Source organism: Triticum aestivum, chromosome 7B (assembly GCF_018294505.1).
Source record: "Triticum aestivum cultivar Chinese Spring chromosome 7B, IWGSC CS RefSeq v2.1, whole genome shotgun sequence".
NCBI classification, from domain to species: domain Eukaryota; kingdom Viridiplantae; phylum Streptophyta; class Magnoliopsida; order Poales; family Poaceae; genus Triticum; species Triticum aestivum.
In genome coordinates, this window is record NC_057813.1 from 739,979,422 (window position 1) to 739,991,243 (window position 11,822).

Genomic DNA, 11,822 nt, shown 5'->3' on the forward strand with positions numbered 1-11,822 from the left:
TGAATGGGTGGAGCTAATTGTCAAGGAGATGTCGGCCGCTTCAGATTTGATCGACGCCAAGAATCGAGCCTTCAGGATACTTGAATTGTTCGACAAATCTGCCGCACACTGCAATACTCCTGATGAAAAGCAGAAAATGCGTGAGGTAACTGATGCATCTACTGTTGATTGATACGTGCTCTGTTAATAATTATGACATACTCCCGTATCATATTGTAAGACGTTTTTTTGACACTACACTAGTAGGAGTGTCAAAAAACAGGGAGTGGTACATTGACAGTAGATCACAACCATAAGACACCAATTGATACATGATACTGCTAAATCAAATGTTACTTCTGGGATGTTGATCTGGAAATACCAATGTGCTCGCTCAAACTAACAAATAAGACAATGATTGATCTGATGATGCATACTACAGTACTGAACTAGTCTTAGCTGATGATGATTTAGACGGCTATAACGAAAACATGGCATCCGTTTTGGAACGGAGCTAGCAAGCATCTGCTAGGCTGCTCAAACGGCATCCATCACCTCACCATCTTGAGAGCAACAGCTACATAAACTACGACCGATCTGTTCCAAGCCATAGCCATGGCGGGGAACCATGGCCTGCTTTTGGCCGGTGCCATCCTGCTTCTCACTCTTCTCCTCGTCGTCAAGCTCAGGCGACGCAGTAAGCAGTATGGTGGCGTGACGCTGCACCCGCCTCCGGGGCCATGGCAGCTGCCGGTGATCGGCAGCATGCACCACCTCGTGGGCGCGCTCCCGCACCGCGCCATGCGCGACCTCGCCCTCCGGCACGGCCCGCTCATGCTGCTCCGCATGGGCGAGCTCCCCGTTGTTGTGGCCTCGTCGGCGGCCGCGGCGATGGAGATCATGAAGACCCACGACGTCGCCTTCGCCACGCGGCCGAGGACCAACACCATCGTTGCGCTCAGTGGAGACGGCCTCGGCGTCGCCCTCGCACCGCACGGCAACCACTGGAGCCGTGTCCGCAAGCTCTGCGCCACGGAGCTTCTCGGCGCGCCGCGGGTTCGGTCGTTCCGAGGGACGCGTGAGGCCAAGGCGGCCGCCCTCGTTGCGTCCGTGGCCGTGGAGGCGGCGTCCGGGGCCGCTGTGAACGTCAGCTCCCTCGTCGCCACGTATGTCGCCGACGCCGTAGTGCGCTCCATGGTTGGCGACCGGATCGCGGACCGCGAAGCCTTCCTGGCGTGCCTTTACGAGGGTGTCAGGGTGGCCGCCGGGTTCAGCCTCGCCGACCTGTTCCCGTCGTCGCGCCTCGCGCGCGCGCTCAGCGGGACGGCGCGCCAAGTGGAGGCGATGGTCCGGGAGATGTCCCGGCTCGTGGGCGGCGTCATCGAGGAGAAACGCGCGAGGAAGGCGGCCGGCGCCGGCTGCGAGGAAGAGGAGGACATCCTGGATGTGCTTCTGGATTGCGGCGGCGGCGGCGGCGGCGGCGCGCCTCTCGACATCGGGACCGTCCGTGCTATGATGAGGGATCTCTTCGGGGCCGGGAGCGAGACCTCGGCGTCGACCATAGTAGCCGGAAACGGGAAACGGTGGACCGTCCCTTGATCCGGATTCATCGACCCAGAATCAGATTCGGGAACGGGGTCGATTCGGTAAGGTTCGATGCGGATTCGGCGTTTCCGCGGCCGGTTCGTCGATTCAGGCTCGGCGACTCGACAGTCTTGGTTCTTGAATCGATCGAGTAAGCAAAAGGTCAGCCATATCAATCACAAACTCCTCGTTTTACTCCCTGTCCCGTTCTTTTCCACTCCCCTAAATAACTCCTCGTTCTGCTCTCCAATTACTCCAAGGCTGCTAATAAATTTTCCATTGGGAAGGAGATGATTTATTTTAGTCTTCATGGATCCACGATGCAGCCAGCTAGTAAAGATTCACGTTCCTCGTTCCATGGTACCGTACCGGATTCATCGTACCGGAATTGAATGGATCACGTTTCCGCTTTAGATAAATCGTTCTAGAGATGTATACCCCCGCTGTACCCTATTTTTTCCAGCCTCCGACTCTCGTCCCCCGTTCCCGTTCCTCGTTCCCACCGTACCGGAAACATGGCAACTATGGTGTCGACGTTGCAGTGGGCCATGGCGGAGCTGGTGCGGAAACCGGCGGCACTCCGGAGGGCGCAGGCGGAGGTGCGCAGCGCACTCGCCGGGCAGAGCCGCGCCCGGGAGGAGGCCCTGCAGGAGCTGCCGTACCTGCGGCTGGTGATCAAGGAGACGCTCCGGCTGCACGCGGCAGTGCCGCTGCTCCTCCCGCGGGAGTGCCGCGAGCCCAATCACGTCCTCGGGTACGACGTGCCCCAGGGCACCATGGTGCTCGTCAACGCATGGGCCATCGGCCGGGACGCGTCGAGCTGGGGGCCGGACGCCGAGGAGTTCCGGCCGGAGAGGTTCGAGGAGGAATCCGCGGCGGCGGTGGACTTCAGAGGGACGGACTTCCAGCTAGTGCCGTTCGGCGCGGGGCGGAGGATGTGCCCCGGGATCACGTTCGGGCTCGCCGTCATGGAGGTCGCGCTGGCGAGCCTCCTCTTCCATTTCGACTGGGAGCTCCCCGGGGGGACGGAGGAGCTGGACATGGCGGAGGCGTTCGGGATCACGGCGAGGAGGAAGACCGACCTGTGGCTGCATGCCACCGTCATCGTGCCACCTCTGTAAGTAAAATTGCATGTGGAGATCGATCAACGTGTGGGAAATCTGTATGATCGATCTTCTAGCTTGCGGCTATGCAGATTTGTCTCAAAACTCATAGTACGATTCTTGTTGAGTTTCGCATCTTGTGGAAACTCCCTGTTGAAGTAGTGCTCCCTCCGTCCCCGAAAAAATGTCGGTCGCGCGGGCAGTGTACCGGCAATTTTGCAAAAACGCCCTCGTTCTTTCAAACAATGACAATTTCTGGTTCTAAACTGTCAATTTCTCAACACTGAAGTTGATTTATGTACTGATAATTTTTTAACATTACAACTCCTTCTGAACTCCTTCTGAGTTAAGTTTTGATACTTGCCTCCATCTCGCTCTGAGCCGCTGAGCTGCACCCGCCCCCCCTCCGCCGGCGGCCACTCTGGCCCCGGCGGCCACCTCCCCCCGCCGGCGGCCACTCCGGTCCCGGCGTCCCTCCTCCGCCGGCAGCCACTCCGGCCCCGGCGGCCACCTCCCCCCGCCGGCGGCCACTCCGGTCCTGGCGTCCCCCCTCCTTCCCTGCCCCTTCCCTTCTCCCTTAGGTGTGCGCTGCCATGGCATCTGGCGGCGGCAACCCCTCTTCGGCCTCGCCCAGGCTGCAGCCTATCGTCTCGGGCCTGGGGCTTTCGGAGTCGCTGGGATCTGCTGGCTCGTCGGCCCGGGCTCCTGCAGCCGCTCGCGACGCTGCGCCGGTGCCGGCGGCGGGCCCGGCTGTGCCCTGGCGCCGTCCTGGTCCCTCCCGCAAGGCCATGTGACGCCGGCGCAAGGCGCTGCAGAAGCAGTTCGCTGCAGGCAGGTCTGGACCTCGTTCGCGTTCGCCTTCTTCCTCCCCGGCGAGGCAGGTGGTACCGGCGGACCTATTTGGCCTGTGTTTCAAGTGTTTTTGGGAGGGGCATCGGAGGGAAGACTGCACTTTTCAGCCTCTGTGCATCCGCTGCGGGCTCGAGGGCCACATCTCGCCGGAGTGCAAGAGGCCGCGGAGCCCTCGCTCTGAGGAAGATCTCCGGCGCGAGGCCATGGCCAAGGTTGCACGCTCCTCTCAGCAGCTGCGGCAGGCTGGGCCTGCAAACAGGCTGTCGCCGGTCGCTCGGCAGGCCGCTCCGGTGGAGAGGCCCTCGCCAGTGCCGGCCGACACCGCACCTGTGGGGCTCAGCCTGGCACTGCAAGCTTCTGTAGGAGGTGTCTGCATCCTTCGCCGCACGCCGGAGGTGGACGACCTTGAGTCCCGGTTCAAGCTCGCCGTGGTGGCTTACATCGGCGGACCCCGACCGCCGGTGTCGTGCCTGGATGCCGCAGAGGCCATCGCGACGGAGCTGAACATCCCGCGCCATTGCTTCTCGGTGCACAAGTACCAATCGGAGGACTTTCTTGTGGTCTTCTCTTCGGCGATCTGGCGGAATAGGATTCTGTCTGCGGGCTCTGTCGACCCCGGGCCGTTCAAGCTCTTTGTTCGTCCGTGGCTGCGACAAGCGCAGGATGTGTCGAGGATGATGCGCACGCATGTTGATCTCATGATCGAGGGAGTTCCATGTCATGTCTGGACCAGGGAAATGGCGGTGGATCTTCTGGGCACGGCGTGCCTTGTGGACAACCTCGCGCCGGAGACAGCCACCAGGGAGGACTTGTCTCTATTCAAGGTTCGCGCTTGGTGTGTCGACCCAAACGCGGTGCCGTCGGACAAGCTGATTTGGGTCCCGGAGCCGGAGGTTGACAAGGGACCGGCGACGAGGCTGCCGACCTCCCGGCAGCTCTTGGAATACAAAGCGCTCATCCATATCGGACGGATCAGGGAGCACGAAGGGCCGGGCACATGGCTGCGGCCTCCTAGCTCCGATGGAAGCGGCCAGACTGGCCTGCCGGACGACTCAGGCGACTTCTCTAGCCGAGGAGAATGGAGAACCCTGCCCTGGACGCGGGGAGTGCACGATCACCGCGGCTCGTTCAATGGTCACCATGGAGGCTCGTACAGGCAGGCTCTGCTGGGGCGCATCGGGCCTTCCAACTGGCGCATCCCTCCCATGGCGGATGCGGCGCAGTCTCCGCGCGGCCACGTGCTACTGATCCGGTGGCCATGGTGCTGACGCCGGGCGCAGCTGCGGCTGCTAAGGTGGCTGGGAGTTCGCCGGGCAGGCCTGGGCTGGTGGAGGTGGAGCTGGCGCCTAGCAAACAGGTGGGGTCTGCTTTGCGGTCACACGCGCAGGATAGAGTGGAGCCTGCTGCCGATCAGGTGCTTTTTGACCAGGCATCGGGACCATAGCTGCCTTTAATTCAAACCGGGCCGGAGGATAAGAGCGACATGTGCCAGGAGGATCAAGCCCTTCTAGAGCCAGCCGACATGGAGCCTGTCACAAACATCAGAGTTGATCCAGAAGGATCGGGGGATCCCGAGGAGCGCATGCTGGTTTCGCCGCTTTCTGTGGGGCAGGGCGAAGATTCCCAGACCCTGGCCAACCGCGATCTGCCAAGTGCTGAGCGGGGCCAGGGGGAGGCGGTTCATGCGGATGATGAGCCAGCGCCCACCATGGAGGTGGGGCCACTGGAGCGGGCGGACCCCAGCCTATTGGTGTTGTGCGTGGCAGGCGAGAGGGGGCCAGCCTCGTATCCCCTGCATGCCGCGCCCGAGGTGGATCCCGCGCCACAGGACAAGGTTGGGGGGCAATCGGATCCCGAGGCGATGCAGGAGTTGGGTCCCGTGGGCCTTGGTGCGGAGGTGACTACGTACAATGCATGCATGCACGAGGAGGCGCTAGGAATTGCTGGGATGCAGCTGGGTGGGGCTAATACTAGTGCTTTGGCCATGCCTTTGTCCAACAAGGAGATCATTGCCATCGGCAACATCAAGGCCTTCTGCGCAGGACTTCTGAAGAAACTCGCCTCGCCACTGCTTAAGGAATTTGAAGGGCTTCATGGGCCAGGACCCTTTTACACCGCGACATGCCACCAGGTCTGGGCGTGTTATTGGGCAGAAGATGAAGACTAAGGTGTCGGCAGCAGAAACGGTTCTACTAAAGGCTTTGGGTTTTGCTTGCGATGATCTGGCGGTCTCTAATGACGCGCTAGAGCAGCTACGCACGGCCTTTGACTCACCGCTCCAGGAACCTCAGCTCAGAGTGATCGCAGCCATTTTTGGCAAAGCGATACCCCTAGACCTTGGACTTGACCCGGAGATGGGTGCACCGATCATGGTGTGATTGTAGAAGGGCTCGTCGACATGGAGACAATCGTTGTCATGTCGCACGCAGGGATAGAGTTAGTTTGTTGGAATGTGCGTGGTCTAAATGGGCCAGCTAGGAGGAAAACCTTACGTGAATTTCTAAGCTCGTTGCATGTGGTGATTTGTTGTATTCTGGAGACCAAATTGGAGAGGGTGGATCAGTTCACCATTATGCAATGTATGGGGCCTAATTTCGACGGCTACACCTATCTTCCGGCGGCTGACACTAGGGGTGGGATTTTCATTGCTTGGGACTCCACCAGGGTCCAACTGACTAACCACGTCAACGACACCCACTCCATCTCCAGTTACGTGTCACCGGTGGGGGGTCCACTTTGGTGGCTGACTGTGGTTTATGGACCTCAGGAAGATGGGCAGAAAATTGAGTTTCTGCATGACTTGGCGGAGTGTAGATCGGTGTGCCCCGGGCCATGGTTACTTATTGGAGATTTCAAGTTAATACTTCACGCGCAAGATAAAAATAACTCTCTGATCGATAGGCGCATGATGAGACGGTTCAAAAATTTCGTTGATGATAACGCTCTCAAGGAGCTCTTCCTACATGGGCGCAACTACACGTGGAGCAATGAGCACGAGAACCCCATGATGACTAAGATCGACCGTGCTCTTGTCTCCATTGACTGGGAGCTCGACCACCCCGGTTGCCTCCTCCAGGCTTTGTCCACGGCAATTTCTGACCATTGCCCCCTTCACTTGGTGTTGGATGATCACTCGGGGCCGCGGAGGCGGTTTCGCTTCGAGAAGTTTTGGGTGAAGATGGATGGATTCTTGGAGGTGGTGCAGGAGGCTTGGACTTGTGACGAGACAATCACGGACCCGTTCAGGAGACTTGACATCCTCCTTAGAAACACAGCAAAAACACTCGCGATTTTGGGCAAGAAGAGAGTGGGCAACATCAAGATGCAATTGGCAGTGGCCAACATTGTCATTCTCAGATTCGATCGTGCTCAGGAATACCGGGTGCTCACGGAGGAGAGGTAGCTCAGGAGATCGCTCAAACAGCTCATACTTGGCCTCGCATCGCTAGAGAGAACGATCTCTCGCCAGAGATCACGTATCACTTGGCTTTGGGAGGGGGATGCGAATACACAGCTTTTCCATTTGGTTGCGAATGGCAGAAGGATGAAGAATTATATTCCATCTCTCTTGGTAGATGGGCGCATTGTCACGGACCAAGCTGGGAAGGAGGCTGCATTTTATGACACATACAAGGAGTTGCTTGGGAAGGAGGTCGCTCGCGAGTTCACCCTGGATTTGGACGAGCTCGACATTGCTAGACTTGACCTGTCGGATCAGGATCTTCTTTTCAGTGACGAGGAGATATGGGCTGTGATCAGGACAATGCCGGCGGATCGAGCCCCGGGGCCGGATGGCTTCATCGGCCTCTTCTTTCAGAAGGCCTGGGAGATCATAAAAGTGGACGTCATCGCGGCTTTGCACAAGCTCTTCATTGGAAACGGATGCGGGTTTGGCAGGCTGAACCAAACGCTGATCACCTTGATACCAAAAACCCCGGAGGCCTCAACCACTCTTGACTACCGCCCCATAAGCCTTGAGCATTGTCTCTCGGAGATTGCTTCCAAGCTCTTGGCAAATAGGCTCAGTCCACGGATGGGTGAGCTAGTTCACATAAACCAATCGGCGTTCATCAAGGGAAGAATCATCCATGACAATTTCCTGCTCGTTAGGCAAATGGCCTGGCGGTTGCATCAACGGAAGGCCAAAGGAGTAATGCTCAAGCTCGATATCTCAAAAGCTTTTGACTCCCTTTCGTGGCCCTTCCTTTTTGAGGTGTTGAGGGCAAAAGGGTTCTCGGAAAGATGGATCCCTTGGATTAGCCGGTGCAAAGTTCATGCATGCCAAAGGGCTTCGGCAAGGGGATCCAGCCTCCCCTCTGCTTTTCATCATCGCAATGGATGTCCTAACCTCACTCGTCATCAAAGCGCATGAGCAAGGGATCCTCAACCCTATTGCCAGCTGTACCCCGATGCAGGGGCTCTCCCTGTACGCGGATGACGTGGTTCTCTACATTAGGCCGACCAGAACGGAGCTGCAACTTGTGAAGGATCTTCTTGGCATCTTTGGAGTGGCTTCGGGATTGAAAGTAAACTATGCAAGTCTGCGGCAATTCTCATAAGGTCCGAGGAGGACGATGTGGAGCTGGTCAGGAATGCTCTACCATGGAAGATCGATTCCTTTCCGTGCAAATACTTGGGTCTACAGTTAAGCATCAAGCAAGTCAAGTGAAATGAATGGCAGCCGATTGTTGATGCGGCTCTCCATATCATGCCTGGTTGGCAGCGTGGGCTTGTCACTAGGCCTGGACGGCTTGTCCTGGTAAATCAAGTCATGAGAGCGAGGCCAACGCACCACCTCATGGTCGTGGAGGCACCAAAGTGGGCCCTGGAACAAGTGGATAAGGGATGCCGCGCTTTTTTCTGGGCTGGTACGGAAGCTGTACACAGTGGCAAATGTGTGGTTTCTTGGAGGAGAGTATGCCGCCCCAAGCAGCTCGGAGGCTTGGGCATCATTGATCTACACAAGCATGGCATTGCCCTGAGGCTTAGATGGGAATGGCTTAGGAGGACGGATCCATCTAGGCCCTGGCAGGGCTTAAACCTCACCGCGGATAAACAGGTGGCGCTCGCTTTCCGGAGTCTTGTCCAATGGCGTGTTGGGAATGGAGAGCACGCCCTTTTTTGGAGAGATAGATGCCTCAATGGAGGCACAATTGCGGAGATTGCACCCTTGGTGGCTGCCAGAGTCAGGACGCACGTGGCAAACAAACGTCTCGTCAGCGAGGGGCTTTGCTCGCACGCTTGGATAGATGACACCACCGGGATCCTTGATGCTGACGCTCTTGCTCAGTTCATCCGGCTATGGGAACTTCTTATGGAGGTACACTAGGATTCGGAGCTGGAAGATGCTCCTCTTTGGGCATGGAATGAATCCGGCGTCTACTCTGCAGCATCGGCTTACAGGATGCTTTGCATGGGTGGGATTCGGTTCCGCTCTTTCGCGGCCATCTGGAAATGTTGGGCGCCACTGTCCTGTCGGATCTTCATGTGGCTCGCGGTGCAATATCGCCTTTGGACTTCAGATAGGAGAACTAGACATGGGCTACAAGTCCAAACCTCCCCGTGCTACCTCTGTGATCAAGACGAGGACAATGTGGACCACATCTTGCTTCAGTGCGTGTACGCCAGGCATGTGTGGTTTCTCTGTTTCACCAGGATCGGAGTGGATCTTAATCTTTTCCCCACAGTGCAGTCCCACCTGGCGGAGTGGTGGTGCGAGGTGAGAAAGCGGATTGCCAAGACAAGCAGAAAAGGCTTTGACACGTGATACGTCTCCAACGTATCTATAATTTTTGATTGCTCCATGCTACTTTATCCATTGTTTTGGACTATAATGGGCTTTATTTTCCACTTTCATATTACTTTTGGGACTAACCTATTAACCGGAGGCCCAGCCCAGAATTGCTGTTTTTTGCCTATTTCAGTGTTTTGAAGAAACGAAATATCAAACGTAGTCCAAACGGAATGAAACCTTCGGGAACGTGATCTTCTCACCGAACATGATCCAGGAGAGTTGGACCCTACTCCAAGAAGTGCCAGAGGTGGTCACAAGGGTGGGGGGGTGCCCTCGCCCCCTGGGCGTGCCCCCCTGCCTCGTGGGCCCCCTGACGCTCCACCGACGTACTCCTTCCTCCTATATATACCTACGTACCCCCTGAAGGAAATATGCCCTAGAGGCAATAATAAAGTTATTATTTATTTCCTCATATCATGATAAATGTTTATTATTCATGCTAGAATTGTATTAACCGGAAACATGATACATGTGTGAATACATAGACAAACATATAGTCACTAGTATGCCTCTACTTGACTAGCTCATTAATCAAAGATGGTTATGTTTCCTAACCATAGACATGTGTTGTCATTTGATTAATGGGATCACATCATTAGAAGAATGATGTGATTGACATGACCCATTTCGTTAGCCTAGCACTTGATCGTTTAGTATGCTGCTATTGCTTTCTTCATGACTTATACATGTTCCTGTAACTATGAGAAATATGCAACTCCCGTTTACGGGAGGAACACTTTGGGTACTACCAAACGTCACAGCGTAACTGGGTGATTATAAAGTAGTACTACAGGTGTCTCCAAAGGTACATGTTGAGTTGGCGTATTTCGAGATTAGGTTTTGTCACTCCGATTGTCGGAGAGGTATCTCTGGGCCCTCTCGGTAATGCACATCATTATAAGCCTTGCAAGCAATGTGACCAAATGAGTTGGTTACGGGATGATGCATTACGGAACGAGTAAAGAGACTTACCGGTAACGAGATTGAACTGGGTATTGGATACCGACGATCAAATCTCGGGCAAGTAACATACCGATGACAAAGGGAACAACGTATGTTGTTATGCAGTTTGACCGATAAAGATCTTCATAGAATATGTAGGAACCAGTATGGGAATCCAGGTCCCGCTATTGGTTATTGACCGAGAATGGTTCTAGGTCATGTCTACATAGTTCTCGAACCCGTAGGGTCCGCACGCTTAACGTTACGATGACAGTTTTATTATGAGTTTATAAGTTTTGATGTACCGAAGTTTGTTTGGAGTCCCGGATGTGATCACGGACATGACGAGGAGTCTCGAAATGGTAGAGACATAAAGATTGATATATTGGACGACTATATTCGGACACCGGAAGTGTTCCGGGTGATTTCGGAGAAAACCGGAGAGCCGGAGGGTTACCGGAACCCCCCCCCCGGAGAGTTAATGGGCCACATGGGCCTTGGTGGGAAGAGAGAGGGGCGGCCAGGAAGGGCCGCGCGCCCCCTCTCCCTCTGGTCCGAATTGGACTAGGAGGGGGGGCGGCGCCCCCCTCTTTCCTCCCCCTCCTCTCCCCCTTCCTTCCCCTCCTAGTAGGAGTAGGAAAGGAGGAGTCCTACTCCTACTAGGAGGAGGACTCCTCCTCCTGGCGCGCCCAACAAGGGCCGGCCGGCCTCCCCCTCCCTCCTTTATATACGGGGGCAGGGGGCACCCCATAGACACACAAGTTGATCTACGGGTCGTTCCTTAGCCGTGTGCGGTGCCCCCCTCCACCATATTCCACCTCGGTCATATCGTCGCGGAGTTTAGGCGAAGCCCTGCGCCGGTAGAGCATCGTCATCGTCACCACGCCGTCGTGCTGACGGAACTCATCCCCGAAGCTTTGCTGGATCGAAGCCCGGGGATCGTCATCGAGCTGAACGTGTGCTGAACTCGGAGGTGCCGTACGTTCGGTGCTTGGATCGGTCGGATCGTGAAGACGCACGACTATATCAACCGCGTTGTCATAACGCTTCCGCTTACGGTCTACGAGGGTACGTGGACAACACTCTCCCCTCTCGTTGCTATGCCATCACCATGATCTTGCGTGTACATAGGAATTTTTTTGAAATTACTACGTTCCCCAACAGTGGCATCCGAGCCTAGGTTTTATGCGTTGATGTTATATGCACGAGTAGAACACAAGTGAGTTGTGGGCGATATAAGTCATACTGCTTACCAGCATGTCATACTTTGGTTCAGCGGCATTGTGAGATGAAGCGGCCTGGACCGACATTACGCGTACGCTTACGTGAGACTGGTTTCATCGCTACGAGCACTCATTGCTGAAAGGTGACCGGCGGGTGTCTGTCTCTCTCACTTTAGTTGAACCGAGTGTGGCTACGCCCGGTCCTTGCGAAGGTTAAAACAGCACCAACTTGACAAACTATCGTTGTGGTTTTGATGCGTAGGTAAGAACGGTTCTTGCTAAGCCCGTAGCAGCCACGTAAAATTTGCAACAACAAAGTAGAGGACGTCTAACTTGTTTTTGCAG

The 11,822-nt window shown here is 55.9% G+C and overlaps 1 protein-coding gene across 1 annotated transcript; it reads left to right on the plus strand.

Annotated features, from left to right (window-relative positions):
• Positions 1-594: 594 nt before the first annotated feature.
• On the plus strand, positions 595-2,684 carry LOC123158689 (desmethyl-deoxy-podophyllotoxin synthase-like). Its single transcript, XM_044576587.1, has 2 exons — positions 595-1,545; positions 2,106-2,684. The coding sequence occupies exons 1-2, from the start codon at positions 595-597 to the stop codon at positions 2,682-2,684; spliced, it is 1,530 nt and encodes a 509-aa protein (XP_044432522.1).
• Positions 2,685-11,822: the final 9,138 nt, after the last annotated feature.

Coding starts and splice junctions, on each gene's coding strand:
- LOC123158689 (XM_044576587.1), top strand. CDS start 595: ATGGCGGGGAACCATGGCCTGCTTTTGGCCGGTGCCATCCTGCTTCTC. Junction 1,546..2,105: donor CCTCGGCGTCGACCATAGTA/GCCGGAAACGGG, acceptor TCGACGTTGCAG/TGGGCCATGGCGGAGCTGGT.